This window comes from Calonectris borealis, chromosome 12 (assembly GCF_964195595.1).
Source record: "Calonectris borealis chromosome 12, bCalBor7.hap1.2, whole genome shotgun sequence".
In the NCBI taxonomy this organism is placed as follows: Eukaryota; Metazoa; Chordata; class Aves; order Procellariiformes; family Procellariidae; genus Calonectris; species Calonectris borealis.
The window spans coordinates 1,325,688-1,342,606 of NC_134323.1; the positions used below are offsets into that span (position 1 = coordinate 1,325,688).

Genomic DNA, 16,919 nt, shown 5'->3' on the forward strand with positions numbered 1-16,919 from the left:
AAATAGTTTCCTCCTTTTTTGCAGTCGTTCATTTATCTGCCCAGTTGATGGTCCCCCCAACTTTTCCCTGCACCTCTGATGTCCCAGCTGGGCTTAACCTGTCTGGGGGTGACAGTGGTCCCCTCTCCGTAGGGCCCTATGGATGTTAGATGGGACTGCCTTCCCCGAGGGGTAGGGGGTAGACCACCTTCTCCAGGAGGAACGTAACTCCAGCCGGGTTTCTGTGCTGCAGCAGGGGAGCACCACGGGGAGGAGGCCGGTCCGGCTGTGCACCACGCTGCAGGAAGGCTGCTGCGCCCTTTGGGGTGAGTGGAGCTGGGTTTCCTGGTCTATCAGATGTCCAGGGAAAGAAAGGTCCGGCATGTCCCGAGGTGGCAGGTTCTGAGCACAAGCTGGGAAGGAAGGGGATGTCCTACACTTTGCTGGGACGTGACCTCCTCCAGGAGCAGAGGGCTCACCCTCAGGTTCACCATTTAGTTGCCCTCCCCTTCCCAGGCTGTGCTCACCTGCCTGTTGTCCTACTGAGAACAGCCCGTAAACCCCAAATTCTCCTGCCACGCACACAGACACCCACCCGAGAAGGGTCTCTGCCCCAGAGTCCCTGATAACCAGTGCAGAGCCCCACACGCTGCTGGGCTGTACTGGTTCTGTCCTGCCCTGCAGGCTTCTCCACAAGGAGTGGGAGCTCACGCTTTTTGTTGGAGGCCAACAGGATGCCCTGGGCACCCTGATTTGGGGGGTAGGAAAGACATCCTTCTGCTGCCTTCAGCTGAGACATGGAACATTTTCTCCACTACGTCGAGTGCTGGAGGAGACAGAATAAATCAAGGCTGCAAAACGTGCAATGCCTCGTCCGTGCGTTGGGGCAGCTGGATGCTGAGCGAAGAGCCAGGCCCCAGCAGGACGGGCTCCCAGCGCTGCCACCATTGGACTCTGATCTCCTGAACTTCACGGGCGGCAGGCAGGATCATGTGTGCCGCGTGGTGTTAGATTTTGGCTGGGTTTTGTGTTTTCACCACAACCACGTTAAAGGAGGACTGTTGAAGATGCGTATTGGGCACCCAAGAGTGAAAGTGGTGACACAGAGATGGTTTTAGCTCCTGGGCGAACTGCTCTCTGCCCCAGATCAGTTCCCAGCAAGGATGAACCTTGCAAATGCAGTTGAGCATCTCAGCTGAGCTGCTCCATGCCGGGAGGGCCTTTTGCAGATGCTGCTTTGCAATATGCACGTGTTCTTAGGACCCCGGCTTTGGGTGCTGTGTGTGGTGTCCCACAGAGCCCTGGAAGTTTTCCATGGCAGGGAGCTGGCACCTTTCCAGGATGGTGACACCAGAGCCAGGCACAGCCTGGGCTCAACTCTTTCCCCACCTCCTTTCTGTCCTTTTGGGACCCTAATGCTGATACCTGGGGGGTTCAGGTGCCGAGGGTGTTTCTGCTGCCCGGGCGAGGCTCACGGCTGCTGCACTGGCTGAGGAAGCTCCATAGCAGACCTGTGGCAGCAACCAAAAGGAAGAAGTCACATTAGGGTACCGCCACAGAGGCCGGCGTGTGGGCAGAGCGGTCCTGGCCACCACACCAGAGGATCCCAGTGACCGCGAGCTAAGCCCTTGCTACAACCCGAGGCCATCGGAGAGCTGGGTAAGGTGACAGCAGACCTCCTGATGCCTTCAGCTCCCCATCACTGCAGAAACATTGAGGTCCGGCATCCCTGAGCACCTTCTCCAGCACTAAATAAAAGGTTTTTTGCCCGGGCACGGACTCTCCCATCAGCAGGAGGCAGCGCCCTGGACTGGCCATTCCCACCATGAGCCGCTGCGGCTTTTCATCAGGAACAAGCAGTGCATTTGCAGGATGGTGACAGCTTTCTGGAGTCCTCTAAAATCATAAATCCTGGACCCTGGCCACTTGCCAGCGGCTGTGCCAGGCCTCGCAGCGCGTTCCTCTCTCAGCCTTGGCGTGGGACGTACGCCCTGCTTGCTTTCATCTTCAGGTGTGACTCAAGTTTCTTAGTTTTCTCTTTGAAGTCAAGGGGACTTTCCTTTGGGAAATGATTTTTGGTGAGTCTGTTCCTGGGCTCTGTTTTCCACACGTCCTGAGAGCATCTCAAGGGGCTCCCTTGAATTGCAGGGAGGGAGAAGGAAGCTCCTGCCTTTCCCCCCTCCTCTCTGCCCTGTGCTGTGCATGGCAGCCGGGACCCCCGCTCGAGCAGCAGACCCCCCTCGGCTCTGCGCGCCGCTGGCACACCCGGGCACGCACACACGCACGCCGCGATCGCGCCGCTCGTCAGCCGCAGCTAAGCCCCCGTTAATGCCTTGTGGACACGCTGTTGCTGGGGTTACCGTATACATATTGCACAACCTCCGAAACACTTCCCTCTGTTTTGTAGCAACTTGCGCTAGAGAAGCAGCGTTCCCGCATAACCTCATCCCACCCCAGATGCGGCCGAGCCAGCGACTCATTCCTGAAACAAGATGACTCCGGGGAGCCTGCGGTGCCCAGCCCCCAGGGAGGCGAGAGGCAAAGAGGACGGAGGGTGAGCGCAGAGGGTGCTCCAGGTTGCGCTTGTGCTCCTGTGCAAGCTCTGAGCTGCACCCTGGAGCAGTCACAGCACTCCAGGACTCTGTGTGAAGGTAGGGAGACGGGCATGGTCCTAGCAGGAACAAGCCCGGCATCTGAAGCCATGTCTCGGTGACACCTCAGTGTGTCTCGGGTAAGTGCTGGAGTTAAGCGGCTCAGTAACCTCTGAGACAGCCTGGGAACATCCTGAGCTTCATTGGAAATTGCAAGAAGGGAAATGTCCCCGGGGAGCTGAGCACTGAGCCGTGTCCCTGCTCCTCCACCACCCCACAGGACCTGTGCAACCTCCTCCTCAGCTCCTGCCCGCGCCACGGGCTCCGGACCAAGTCACAGCCTCCTCCCGGGCTTCCTTTTCCGGGCTGCAGGAGGAACAGCAAGAGCTGGCCAAGGCCTGTGCTCCGTCCCAACAGGGCTGTCATGGTGACAACAAATGCACAACAAACCCCGGCCCTTAGGAACCGAAACCTGACCTGCTCAACCCGACCCCGTGGGGCAACTCGCCAGCCCTGGCTTGGTGCCCCCCGCTCGCCCAGCTCTCCCCACGGGCCGCCTCTTGGCTCTTCGGGCTCTGCGGCCCCCGGGGCCGGCTGGAGCTCCAGCAGAAGAGCTGCCGACGTGCCCAGCCGCAGCTCAGCCCCTGCCTGCTGCCAGCTCGGTGAATCTGGGCTCTTGTGCTGCCTGCTGCTGCCAAGCCCTGCCAGAGCGGCTGCGGGCTGCGTGCTCCGGCCGGCGTTACCTGGGCTCCTCTCCCGGAGCCGTCAGCTGGAAGCAGAGCCAAAGACAGCTGCTTCGGTGGGGAGCTGCAGGGCAAGCTAAGGACAAGGCTGTACCTTCAGCAAGACTTAACCACCCTCCTCGATATGGCAGCCCCAATTATTGCCCTCTCCTTAAAGCAGAGAGCAGGCGAGCAGCTCTTCCCCACTTTCTGCGGGGTGGGCCGACAGCCCTAGGTCCTTGCTGGCCTGGGTGGAGACTGGATTAAATTCCCACTTCACAACCAGCCACTGTAACCTCTGAGCCTCTGCACTATGGGACCTGGTTTCATATTTTATGAAGAGCTGGAAGCACGCGTCTTCAGGACAGAGTCCTCCTGGTGCCACCTCCTCCGTGCAGCTCTCTGGCCATGTCTGAGCTCTACCAGGACAAGCTGGATGGAGGAGAAAGACTCGTTGGTGAAGTCTGCCCGGACGCTGGCATCAGGCTGGTCCAACCCTACTAGTTGAGCCTCCACACCTGTCCTGCCCACCCGTGACTGTCCCCTCTGGGATGTCCTTGCCACCTGGCAGCCATGGGTTGACACCCTGCCTCTGGCTGGGCTGTGAAACAGCAGCTCCTGACAATGGAGGGGTCACAACGCTGCTTGGGGGACACGACAAAGTGGGGTCCTTCGTGTGGCTGTGACCATCTGGGGCTACCCAAAGCAGCCAAGTCCTGTGGCATGCCTGCATCCTCTGACACCAGCCCTGGCACTCACCCCCGAGGCGGGAGGTAAAGTTAGTGATCCCAAATCACAGACTCGCAGAGTTGGCTGGTGGTCGCCTCTGGAGGTCTCCAGACCCTGCTCCAAGCCAGGGCCAGTACGAGCGCATTGCTCAGGGCTTTGTCCAGTCAACGGTTGGCAGCAAGGTCCCAGCAGAGGACACGTGCCCCTCAGCCAAGAGGGGGGAGATTGCCACAGGGGCCGTACCCCAAAGCAAAGGGCTCTGGGTGCAAGAGCAGAACTGATACCCCTGGGGCAGCTCAGCCATGGGGACACCCGTGTTTGTCCTTGCCCTGCAGCTCCTCTGCACAGGGACCAGGGCAGACAGAGACCGCAGGCTGCCAAAGGCTGCCTGTGGTGTTCGAGCTGCTGCCCAGCTGCTGATTTACCTGCAGGGCCCTGCAGCAAACGGCACGCTGCATCCCCTCGGTGCGAACAACTCCTGGTGATGCTGCCGCTGGCTGTGCACGGTGCCCTGCGCCCGCCGGAGCGAGGCCGGGGAGTGCCAGGAGAGCGCCGAGGTGGGAGCGGGTTCTGGGCGAACAGCTGAGGTGGGGCCGTGAGTAAGTGATGTGGGTTGTGCCGGGACTCCATGGCAACCACAATATTTGGGTGCTGCTTCAGCCCACAGCACCCGCCGGGAGCCTCACGTGGTCGGGCTCCAGGAAGCCAGCAGCCGCGATGGGCAGCGCTGGCATGTGGCTGGCTGCCCGCAGGGTTGCTCCATGGGTGTCCCCCTGGGCTGTGCAGAGGGGACAGGTGCCCGTCGCCATGCCTGGCATGCCAGGACAGTTGGCATCTGTCCCCACAGCCTGGGCAGTGGCCTTTGGTCCATGGTGTTACCCACTGAGAGGGGCTGGTTCCTCTACGGAGGGGCACGCTGGCCATGTGGGGCAGGGGACAGGGCTGTGGGGCAGAGCATAGGGGAGGTGCCAGGGGGGAGCCTGCGGTGGCAGGGTGGTGGAGGAACCTCCTGGGGTGATGGAGGGGCCTCCTGGTGCGATGGAGAGACCTCAGGGGGTGACGGAGGGGCTTCGTGGGGTGATGGAGGGGCCTCCTGGCGTGATGGAGGGACTCAAGGGGTGGTGGAGGGGCTTCACGGGGTGGTGCAGGGGCTTTGTGGGGTAATAGAGGGGCCTCGTGGGGTGCCGGTAGGGCCTCGTGGGGTGATGGAGGGGCTTCGTGGGGTGATGGAGGGGCCTCATGTGGTGAAGGAGGGGCTTCGTGGGGTGGCGGAGGGCGTCCCAGAGGTGGTCCGTGACGGCGGCCCGGGCTCCGTCTCCCCGCCCCGAGGGCGCTCCCCGGCCGTGCGCGGCCCGGGGGAGGCGGGAGGGGGCGGCCCGCGGCCCCTCCCGTCGCCATGGCGGTGCCTTAAACAGGCGGCGGCGGCCGCCCCCCCCGCCTCAGAGCGCGGCGCCGGAGGTGAGTGACTGAGCCAGCCAGGGCGGCCGCGGCGGAGCCGGGACCCCCCCGCCCCGGGGCGCGGCGGCAGCGGGACCCCCCGGACCCCCGGCTCCCGCCGCTGCCCGTCTCAGGGCCGGTGCGCGGGGGCGGGGGGGGGGACCGAGGGGCTGCGCGGGGCGGGGGCCGCCCTGCCCCGGCACCCCCCAGCTCCTGGGCGGGGACGGTCCCGGCTCCGTGCTGCGGGGCCGGGCAGGGCGGTGCGGGGCCGCCCCTCCGGGGCCCGGGGCGGTGGGTGCCCCGCGGGAGCCCCGGGACAGGCGGGGGCGAGCGGGGACCAGCGGCTTCCCCGCCCCGCCGCTCCTCCTTAGCGACGGTCGCCAAGCAACGCCGCTCCTCCTTAGCGACGGTTGCCAGGCAACGCCGCTCCTCCCTAGCGACGGTCGCCAGGCAGCGCGAAGGCCGGCGGCGCAGCAGCCGAGCCCGTTGCTCCTTCGTGCCCGCTCTCTGGCTCTTGCCAAGGCCCCGGGGGGCCCATCCCGGCCCCCGCCGCCCGGGCACCGGGCGAGGTACGCGCTCTGCACCTCGGGGTGCTGGAGCCACACCCGGGTACCGCTGCGCCCGGTCCTGGCCGAGGTGCTGTGGGTGCTCAGCGCGTGGCGAGGGATGCTGAGCTGGCAGGGCGAGGCTGGCGAGGCGACGGCAGGCGAGGAGCCGGGATGGGGCAGCGGCCACAGTGCTGTGCCAGGGCGCAGAGGACCGTCTGCGACTTGTCACCCCAGGGCCACTGGCTGCGGGGCACCATGTTTGGCCCAGCCCTGGGGGGCAGGTCGCAGAGCTGGGGTGCTGCCAGCTCCACGCAGGGGGATGCGGTCGTTGGCAGAGCCAGCGGGCAGGGGAGAGGTGGGCTGGACGCAGGCAGCGGTGCCGTTTCTCATCATCAGCGAGCAGGAGGAAGGCGGCCGCATTGCGTCATTCCCAGAGAGTGCTCCCGAGGGGACGGGCCGATGCGCTCACTCCTCGCCAGCCCCTGGAGCCGACAGCCTCACCGGGAACCTCCATCCCCCAAGACACATCTCGGCTGTTGGCCTCGGGGCTTGTCAGCCTGCCCGCACCCCACGCCCGCAGGCTCTGCCAACGCCCCGCTTCTGCCGCAGTCCCTCTGCCCTCACTGGCCCTCCTCCTCCTGCCCTCGCGGAGCTGAGAGCAGAGCCGGCTGAGCTCCGCCGGTGCTGCCAGCCAGAGCCCGGGCAGTAACGGGCCCCTCTGCCCCGCGTCCTGCAGCCCCATGGCCGGGAGCGCTGAGATGGCGTCCCTGGAAGAGAGCTTCCGCAAATTCGCCATCTACGGTGACACCAAGGCTACGGGGCAAGAAATGAACGGGAAGAACTGGGCCAAGCTGTGCAAAGACTGCAAAGTCACTGACGGCAAAAGCGTCACCAGCACCGACGTGGACATCGTCTTCTCCAAGGTGAAGTAAGTGACTTGGTTTTTCGGGGCCTCCAGTCGCTCGGAGGCTGGGGACACCCTTGCGGTGTGGGCAGGGTGGCGGTGCCTGGGAGCGGTGGTCCCCGGGGAGGTGTGGTACCCCGGCTGCGTGCCCAGGCCGTCCATTCCCATGTTGCGCTCGGCGGGTGCTGCCCTGCGGCGTCCTGCCTTCAGGGAGTTTGAGGGACTGCTTTTGCAAGACCTGATAATAAATTAATCCAAATTTGGGGCGGGGGGGAGGCTCAGATTTTGGTGCAGAGGCTGTGCCCCTGCTCCCGCTCCCAGGTGTCAGGGTGGGCCTGGCCAGTCCTGCCAGGTTCCCGTCTAGCAAGAAGGTGCCGCAGGGAGCAGAGGAGGGTGCTCAGGGGTGTCCTGCGTGACGTGGCACAGCCCATCCCTGGGCCTGGCCAGCCCACACCGGAGCTTGGCAAGGACTCTGGTCTTTGCTCCTCAGAGGTCACAGGGGCAACTGAAGAGATAAAGGCACCTGGGGCTGTTTTCAGGGCCCCTGAGGACACGCTGACACCCAATGCTCCGCACCAGGGTGCAGGAGCAAGGATGGGTGGAGAACCTGCTCCCTCTGCACCCTCTGTCCAGGCATCCCCTTGTTCCCTGGTGGGGCCAGGAGGGTCTGAGCTCCGGGCGGTTTTCCGCACGTAAAAGGGTGGGTTGCTGTGCTGCCCCGGAGACAAGGAACGGGTGCTTGTGGGAGAGACGCTCTGTGCACCTCCTTCCGAATTTGACCAGAGAGGGACTGATGCCTGCCAGGGGAGAGAGGGTGCTGGGCATCCCGTGCAGGCTGGGAGCAGTGGGAGTGGATGCATGTCCCCTCCTGTCACCAGCACCCAAGTCCCAGGTCACTTCCATGCAGGGGTGAGGTTTTTAGCATCAACGACTTTAACAGCATGGGGCTGAAAAGCTCCTGGAGCTCAGCACCGGCTGTGCCCAGCCCAACCCATTCAGCCAGGGATTGCCCTGGCCGTAGCTGCGTTTCGGAGGCGGGCGAGGGGCCCGAGGCTGCTGGAGGACAAATCCGGGGTCTCCCTGACGCAGCTCATCCCACTGCAGCCCCGTTTGGAGGCGCAACCTGAAGAGGTGCTGATGGCAGCCTGGGTTTTGTGCTTGCAGGGGGAAGACAGCTCGCGTCATCAACTACGAGGAGTTCAAGAAGGCGCTGGAGGAGCTGGCCTCCAAGAGATTTAAGGACAAGAGCAAAGAGGAGGCGTACGAAGCCATCTGCCAGCTGGTGGCAGGGAAGGAGCCCATTAACGTGGGCGTCACGGTGAGTGAAAAGCCCCTCGACCGCTGGGAACAGGAGGGATGGTCAGGAGGGGAGGATGAAGTTTCCAGGGGACCACATGGTCCTGGGTGGGCTGGGGGGTCTGGAGGTTGGACGGGGGGCACGGCAGGGTCTTCAGTGGGTGTCAGGAGCTTGCGTGGGGCAAGGGATGAAGGGGATGGGGCATGTTCTTGACTCCCGTGTCCCATCTCCCCACTGCAGAAAGCCAAGACGGTGGGGGCCGTGGAGAGGCTGACGGACACCTCCAAGTACACGGGCTCCCACAAGGAGCGCTTTGACGAGAGCGGCAAGGGCAAGGGCAAGAGCGGGCGGGAGAACATTGTGGACACCAGCGGCTACGTCAGTGCCTACAAGAACGCAGGCACCTACGATGCCAAAGTGAAAAAGTAGGGACGGGTGCCCATGGCACCCACCGCCCCGGTCCCTGCACGTCGGCCAGTGCTCACGTCAGCCTTGGGACATGCCCGCGTGACGTGGGGCCCGGGACGCTGCGCTGGGGCCAGCCTCAGGCTGGCGGGATGTCGGCCGCCCAGCGCTGATGTGATTGGGAAGTTGCCGGGCTGCATGCTCTGCCCCAGCGTTCTGTCTGTCCCCCCTGTGCTGTGAACCCCTCAGACCCTCCTGTCCCCCCATGCTGTCACCCCTAGCCCCCCGCCACCGGCAGCGCCTGCCGTACTAACAGCACTGCTCCTCAGGGCTCCCCTGCCCCGCTGGCACCCAGACCTTCCCTACCTCAGCCCCGGCTTTCGGGGCACCCTCCCTGCCAGTCCCACCGGTGACCGCAGCCTGTCTTCCCTGCAGACCTCCCGGGGACCTGCCTTAACCCCGCACCAGTTACACCACAGCCGCCTCCTTCCTTCCACACCGGTGCCTGCCTGTGCAGTGCCCTCGCCACGGGGCTGCCCGGCTTTGCCGCTTGCCTGGCACCGCAGGAGGTGCCGTTAGTGCCGGTGCTGCCGGGATGCTCCCAGCCTGGCCCCGGGATGCACCCAGGGAGAGCTTGGTGTTGCCCGGCCGTTGGCAAAGGTCTCTGACCTGAACCCCCGTGGCCTCCCACTGCCTTCGTGAAGCCCAAACCAAAGGATGCTGCAGACCCACGCTGTAACCCGGCTCTGCAATAAAACCCCGTCCGCACTGATGCCCCCGGTCTGGTTGTGTTCAGCGGGATCGAGCAGCGAGACCCCCTTTGCCCGCTCGCCCACCCGGCCGGTGGGAGGCTCGGCTGGCCGTGCCACCCCAGGGCAGCTGTGCCGTGGGCTCGGCCCTGGCCGCCAGCGCTTTTGGCAGCTCCTGGCTGGCCCCGAGTTGCCTGAGCAACTGCAGGCACACAAACACGAGCGCCTGGCTCCCGCTCCTGCTCTGTTTGCAACCAAACACACGAGCTCCTGGTAACGATTCCTGGGAACAGGCTGGGCTCCGGGATGGGACGGCGGCTCCGGGATGGGGTGGCTACTGCTGCGGGTGCTTGGGTGCACAAGGCTGGGTGCAAGTGCTGCCATCCTGATCCCAGGCACGGGCAGAGCCTGCTGCAGTGCTACCTGGGTGGCAGTGCCAGGTTTTCCAGCCAGATTCCCACCTCTGCGGTCATCTGTTCGGAGCCGGGCTCCCTCAATAACCCACGGGGGTTATTTCACAGGTGCCTCAGCTGTGGCGCTGGCACTGCCCACGCCGCGAGGGATGTGCTGGGGGCACGTGTGTGGCTTGGGTGGGCTTTCTCCCTGCCATTGCACAGCCCTGCACCTTCTGCATCCTAGTCACCTGCTTTTTAAAACACAGGAGAAGGAAGACGTTGTATTCTTCTGGGCTGGTTTCAGCCTTGCCCTCAGTGAGGGTCTACCAGTAAGTGTCTACCAGTGGCAGCTGGGGGTGAGGGCAGGGGGGATATTAGCCCTCCTTTGAGCAGGTCCGAGGGAGTTCGTGGCTGTCTGGAGCGTGGAAACGCTCTTTCCAAGATCCAACGTTCCTCCTTCGAAAAGTTGTGGCTGATAGGGGCTTTAACCCTTTCTGACTCCATTGCCCAGCTGCAAAAATAAGGTGCAAAATTCCCAGGGCAAGGCTGTCCTGCATTGCCTCGTGCTCCGTGGAGGTGCCATCCACAGCCCCACCCTTGTGCGCAGACTTGGAGGCCTTGCAAAGGAAGAACATTTTGTGAAGGGTGAGCAGGCCAGGCCCGGTGGGACTCATCCCCTGCCTGTACGTGGCACCGGTCAGGGCCTGGTGGTGGAGCAAAGGGGGGTACCCGTGTCAGGGCAGCTCTGAAGGGGAGCTGTGGGTGCTGACATGCTTTTGATACCAGGAAATCAAGCCCAGGAAGGAGATTTCTGCCTGGTTTTAAGCTTGCATGTGGCAAGAGCAGCAGCTCTGGCATCCCCGTGTTCAGCAGCAGAGCACGGCATTCGGGACCAGCAGTCGTTCCTTCCCCAGCTGCTCACCCCACCTCTGCCTCTGAGGCTGGGGACCTCAGCAGCTGCACTGTCCACCTAACAGCTGCTGAACGCCCACGGTTTGCGAGCCAGCAAGGAGGGTGGATGGGTCCTCACTTGGAGTTACCTCCGTAAGTTCATCTAGAAGCAAGGGGAGGTGCCACCGCTCAGGTGATGGAGCAGCCAGGGCAGGGACTGCGGGACCTCGCCCCAAACAGTCAGCTCGGCCGAGCCTTACCATCAGTCGGTTGCATCCTGCGCTGAATCCTGAACAGAAGCAGCTTCTTTGCAGCCTGTGAAGCCATGGCAGGGGTCACGCAGCGGCTAGCAGTTCCCACGCACTGCCAAACCACCCAGCCTAAAGGTGGTTTACCTGCTCCAGCTCCTTTTCAAGTTCTCCACTGCTCACTCCACAGCTTACACGGGACTTTCCCCCTCCGACCTTCTCCTTGTTCGCAAGGAGGCAGCTCCAGCGCGTGCTGTTCCCTGCATGGGGACAGGGCTGGGTGGTGAGGGTAGCAATGGTCAGACCACTCTGGCCAGACTGGTTGGTACCTCCTAGTCTGGTATCTTGGTCCTCCCAAACCAGCCTCAGGAGAATTAGTGCTGGCAAAGACCCAGCAGGATCTAATGGCTGCAAAATGCCTAAGATCAACCTGAAAAGAAGTCAGTCTTCCCCTGAAGTGATGGGAACAGCTTCCTGGGAACAAGAAGACATTGGTTCGGGTCTTCATCAAAAATGGAAAACTTTCTTTCTGTGCGTGTGTACAAGGCTCGCCCTGTTCATCCTTGCAGGAGGGTGTGAAGGCCCTTTAGAAAAAGCATCTGAAGTACCGTGGCTGTGAGCTGCATTACAGGTACGTCACGCAGTCCCTATGCATGGGCGAAGCCAGGTGGAGACATGGCTTCGAGGGGAGGTAAGTGCAAGGAACATGGCCTTTAAACGTCAGTCTTCATGACTATGTGGACAGGAAAGCAGAGGTCCCCAGGACGTTGGCACTGGAGCACAAGACGGATCAGGAGAGGCCAAGCTGGGGTGCTCAGCCCTCGAGAAGACCATAGCCTGAAGGAACTTCAGGGGACCAGCAGCTCCGGCTGTTTTCCCAGTGAAGCGTGAAGTGGTGCCACAGGCTGCTGAGACAGAAGAGACCTTAAAATATTAGTTGCAGAACTACTTTCTGTGATGAAAAGTGACACAGCCCCGAAAAAAAGGGCTTGCAGCCATTTCCCCTGTGCTAATGAGTTTGCTCTGGCCAGGCATTGCTCTGAGGCTGGCTCCACACCAGCTCAGGAAAGACATTTTGCAGCCAGCGTGTAATTCTCTCACAGTGGAGGAGCCAGCGGCGGAAGGTGTCTCAGCCAGTATTTATGTTGTTTGCATTGATCCAAGCCCCAGACGTGAAGTTTTTTCTCCTTCCCATTTGTTTCTTCCCCTTGGTCACTCTCCGGCTCCGCTCCCGCAGTAGAGGGGCACATCAGACCTTGCCCCCAACCCTGCCACCACAAACATTCACCTGCTCCACCATTTTGGACAAACCCAGACCCTCTTACAGGCTGATGTCCCAGTTTGCCAGTGAGACGTGCAGCCCAGAAGGCTCAGATGCGCGGTTATGATGAATTTAGCTGTAAAATGTGTTCTCTGCCCCCAAGGTCACTTCCCTAGAGAGTTTCTAAAATCGTCTGGGGTCACATCTGATGTGCTTCACACTTGGACAGCAAGTTGCGTGCCTGGGATGAGGGATCTGGCTCCTCTGAGAGGTCATTTTTCTCTGGGATGAGTGGTTTGACCAGACATACTGATGAGGACTGATCACTGTTCCTCAAGGACGTAGATGCATTCCTAGAAGAGCGAGGCAGTGGATGCCAATAAGCCCAGCGAGGTCTTATCCTTTCTGTCCCTGTGTAGGAGTGCCAGGAAGTGCTTATAGATGTTGTTGTTCCAAAAAACTGCTCCCCCAGCGAGCATCCCTCTGCAGAGCGTATTGTGCTGGTACAGTGCAGATCCTTGGTCTCACGCCAGGCAAAACAGCTTCCCTATCGAGCTGTACCTGCGCTGCCTTCCCCAGTACTTTTCCATTTCACTGCTAGTCTGATGGACAACGTTTTCCAAAATACACAGCCTAGGCTGTAAATCGTGTTCAGACGAGATTCAGAGAGCAGCCTGTATCCCGCTGGGTCAGGCACTTTCTCAGAGGTATACATCTACACCTGGGGCTAGAATTTCAAATCCTTGCGTCAGCGCCCTGAGATATTGGTTTGACTGTGAATGTTACATGCAATACTTCATCGCCAGCTACGTGTTGCCAGTGCTGTGCTGGAGTATTGATTCAGTACCATTTTAGAGGGAATTCAATTAACTAAATTACCATCTTCCCAGCATGGCATGGTTTCAGATAAAATGTTATTATACAGGAGCCATCCCCTCTTTTTGTTAATATAACAACTGCAGCAGAAGTGTAAGAACACAGGGGAGGATAGAAGCAGGAAGATGCAGAGAAATAAAAAAAAAAAAGCAAGGATTAGATTCACCAGGTTTAAATACAGCATGAGATTTCATATAAGATAAAACCGAACACAATCCATATTTAATGTCTATTTTGTTCCCTGTACAGAGGACAATTGCATAATTGCTCTGAACTGCAGCACTGACCAGAGCCGTGTGCTGATGGTACCGATGCAGTTCTTCCTGGTGGGGATGATGTCTCATGACTGGTGCATTTCTCAGCTGGAAGAGGTGTTTTGTGAACAGTGTGGCTGCTCTCTTTAGTCAACTGCTGCAGGAGGTCGGTTTGTGGACACTAAAGACCTGGGTGAGATTGTTGCGGAAAAAAAATTAAATGGTGAGCATGCATTCAGGAGAGTGAACCCGCTATAAAGGTTTTTTTCCAAAACTGATACACTGATTTCCATTCATTCAAAATCACATTTCAAAATGTTTGTACTTAGAGCTCTAAGCTTTGAGCTCTGTATTTCAAGATGACTACAACTACAGCTATGATTCATTTTAAGATTTCATGCATAGCTGGCTTACAATGGTTAATAACTGATAGAAACCGTTCAAAGAGATTGATAGCATGTGCTAAGACAGCTGGAAGCACATCAGTGGAGTGCTGTGATTGCAAAAGGCAAGTCTCGCGCGCGTTTTGACCTGAGATACTTTTTCTAAAAAAAGCAGTTTCATCAGACCCAGAATATTCCTGACTTTCCGCTCACCGAACTGGCATTTTCATAACTTGGCTTGAAAGTCTGTAACCAGTTCCAGCCTCCTGAAGCGTACAATGTGCGCTAATGATCACCAAAATAGCTCGCTCATGTGTCCAAGCCCTGAATTCATCCTTTTGCCACCAGTGCCGGGGTATTAGAAGAATTACACGACTTAGGTGGGGGACAGGCAAGCTCTGTACCCTACCTGAGACTGGCCCATACCTCTGGCTGTCCTGCAGAAGAGCCCCAGTCTCCTGAAATCTGGTAAGTTGTTTCACTTCCAGTCTTAGAAATTCCACCTGGGAACTCAGCCGGTCATTTTTCCAAAGCAACTCATCTAAAGGAAACGCAGGGAGAAGGTTGAGCTTACAAGTACTGCCGTACCGAGCATCTTTCTAACAGGCAGGGCTGTTCTGAGAGACAAAAGGGGACTGTGGGATCCAGCGGCTGGAGGTTATGCTCAACAAAAAATCTCCAGAGCAGCCTGTGAGGGGGTGGAACAGTCTTTGTTACCCAAAGTCTTTAAAACTCAGGGCTGTAGGAGTGGCTAAAGCCCATCCCGCAGTTCAGTGCTTCCTGACCCTGCAGCATCCAGGGCACAGAACCGCGTGGCCTCTGCTCCAGGGCAGGTCAGAGGAGATGCTCGAACCTCCTTGGCCACCCAACCTGTGAGGCTATCTCAGATTACATCGCTCCTGTTACCTTTTATACCGGCCATTGAAGTGTGCTGGACAAATGGGGATGAAGGTTTGGACCGCTGTCAGTTTGCCTGTCTGAGGGCAAGGACAGACTGAAAATAATGATAATCACATAATAATGATAATCACATTCAGTTTGTAGGAAAGCTTGGTTTGGTCCTTCAGCAATCCAGGTATCCATCCTATGATGTTCCCAGTTCTTATTACCTTACAGTAATCTTGTTCTCGCTGTACAGTGAATCAAAGCTCCTAGAAAAGGCATATATGGCATAGTTGGCACTGGCATAACACGACTATCGTTGCATTGTGTCAGTCCTTGTGAGCCTTATAAAGCCACATCAGCCACCATTTACTTGAGGCCCAGGGGGCTATAAAGGAATCCTTCTGTTTTGCCCTACTGTATGCGGGTGTTTGATTTCTTGAGATGCGATATCTAGAAGCAGCAGCCCGATCCATCTCCTGTAACGTGGAAGCTGATACGCAGCTCTCCTCCAGCCCTTCACCCAGCTGCTGCATCAGATAATCTGTTTGTGATGAGACAAGACAAAAGAAAACAAATCAAAAATCCCCAAAATCACAAATCAAAGGGTCACAAATGTTAAGAGAAATGAATCACACTTCTACAGCTTTGCCAGTGCCTGGTAAGTCCCTGAGAGCCTTTCCAGCGATGCTGGTGAGCCCTCTGAAGAGTGATAAATGACAATGAGCGTAACATGGTGTGAGTTTAAGTGAACCCTTATGTCACTGCTTTGAAGTATTTCTTTGAAACACACTTCTAAATAAAAAAAGACATTTTCAAAGCATTTCCTGCATAGGTGTGCAAAAAAAAAACAACCCTAAACAAACAGTAAAATCTGAAACACAAAAAGATTTTCATGCATTTTGGCAGGGAGCTTAGGTGAGGTCAGAAAACAAATCTAAACAGAAATGTTTCTATGGAATTTTTTTTTCTTCTGAGACCTAATTGGAAGCAGATTTTAGCTTTGGATTTAAACATTTCCCTGCAGCATCTGCAATGCTATCCCTACATTACGCATTTTAGTCTCAAGGACCACGAGTTTGAGGCTGTTGAGCAGAGGAGGGAAAAAGCCAGCATCCTCCTGCTCATGTCATTGCCACAGGTTTAGCCAGTGGTCTTGGGAAAGTCATGCGGCCGGAATCTCCTCGGGTTTTTACCCAGTAGACTTCAAGATAAATTACAATATCAAGAAACCCCCATCCATTGATTTCCAGCTTTCTGCCCTCATAAATCCAGCGTTTCTTGCTCCACTGAGACAGAGCTTTGAGAAGAGTGTGGAGCTCGGGGGGGTTAACACCACAACTGGATGAGCTTGGGTTCTTCTCTAGGTGGACCGTGTAGACTTTGAACTCCTGTCAGGGTGGGTATCTCATTCAGGCCAGACATCTCATTTCCTGACTCAGTGCGTTAGAGTAAAGCAAGATCCACCGAGAAAAAGATGACCGGTTTTCCACTGGATCAAGAGTCCGGTTTGATGTGAAGCACCCCGCAGCCATGAGTTTGTTAAATCCAACCTGAGGAAGGGAGCAGGAGCACAGCTGGAGGCAGCCTAGGGGACCAGGACCTGTGGCAGGCTGCAGTGCGATCATATTGAGTAAAACATAAAACAGCAGCCCAAACGCATGTGCAACATCTGGGACACGCAGAAATTTGAACAACTATGGCACTTGGCCCTGAAGATGGCCCTGAAGATCATCCAGAGGATGACAAATGTTGCTAGAAGTCTTGCTATGGAGTGGACGGACCCAGATCTTTCCAGGGTTGGACAGGAGACAAAATCGGTATGAACAGGTCGGCGGAGGGCGGCAGATGAGTGTTTGCCGTTTGCTTCTTTTCCCGGGAACCAGGAGGGGCCAGCTGACAGCTGAACAGCTCCTCTGCGCGGCAGCTGCCTGGCCAGCACGGACGGCGGCGGGGGGTTTCAATGCGAAACGCTTAGCTGAATATCCATAAAAATCCATAGGCACCGTCTAAAGACGGGACCCGTCCGACAGCAAAGCTTTTGAACTGTCAATGGATTCACGTTGCACAGGCTGGAGAGGACAACGGTGACCAGCCATTTGTTTACACAGTATTTATTTATGGATGGCATAATAAAATTATCCTTATTTTATGTTTTATTTTTCAGAAAACAAACTCTCCCCTTTTCCCCCTTACGCCAAAATATAGTCTGGCAGCCCTTCCTTCACCCTCCCTAATAGATCTGTCATCTAAAAACACCCAACAGTGCTGCAATACTGTTGTGAATTTTTTTGCAGGCAAGTCTACCAGGAGAGGACGGCAGAGAAACCGGCAACTCCGAAATCAAAAACCTGACACAAAAACCTGC

The 16,919-nt window shown here is 58.1% G+C and overlaps 1 protein-coding gene across 1 annotated transcript; it reads left to right on the plus strand.

The window, feature by feature from the left end:
* Window positions 1-5,389: 5,389 nt before the first annotated feature.
* Window positions 5,390-9,384, plus strand: TPPP3 (tubulin polymerization promoting protein family member 3). The gene is made up of 4 exons (XM_075160899.1): window positions 5,390-5,479; window positions 6,743-6,934; window positions 8,075-8,228; window positions 8,448-9,384. Exons 2-4 carry the CDS (start codon window positions 6,747-6,749, stop codon window positions 8,634-8,636), a joined length of 531 nt encoding a protein of 176 aa, XP_075017000.1. The 5' UTR covers window positions 5,390-5,479; window positions 6,743-6,746; the 3' UTR covers window positions 8,637-9,384.
* The last annotated feature ends 7,535 nt before the right edge of the window (window positions 9,385-16,919 follow it).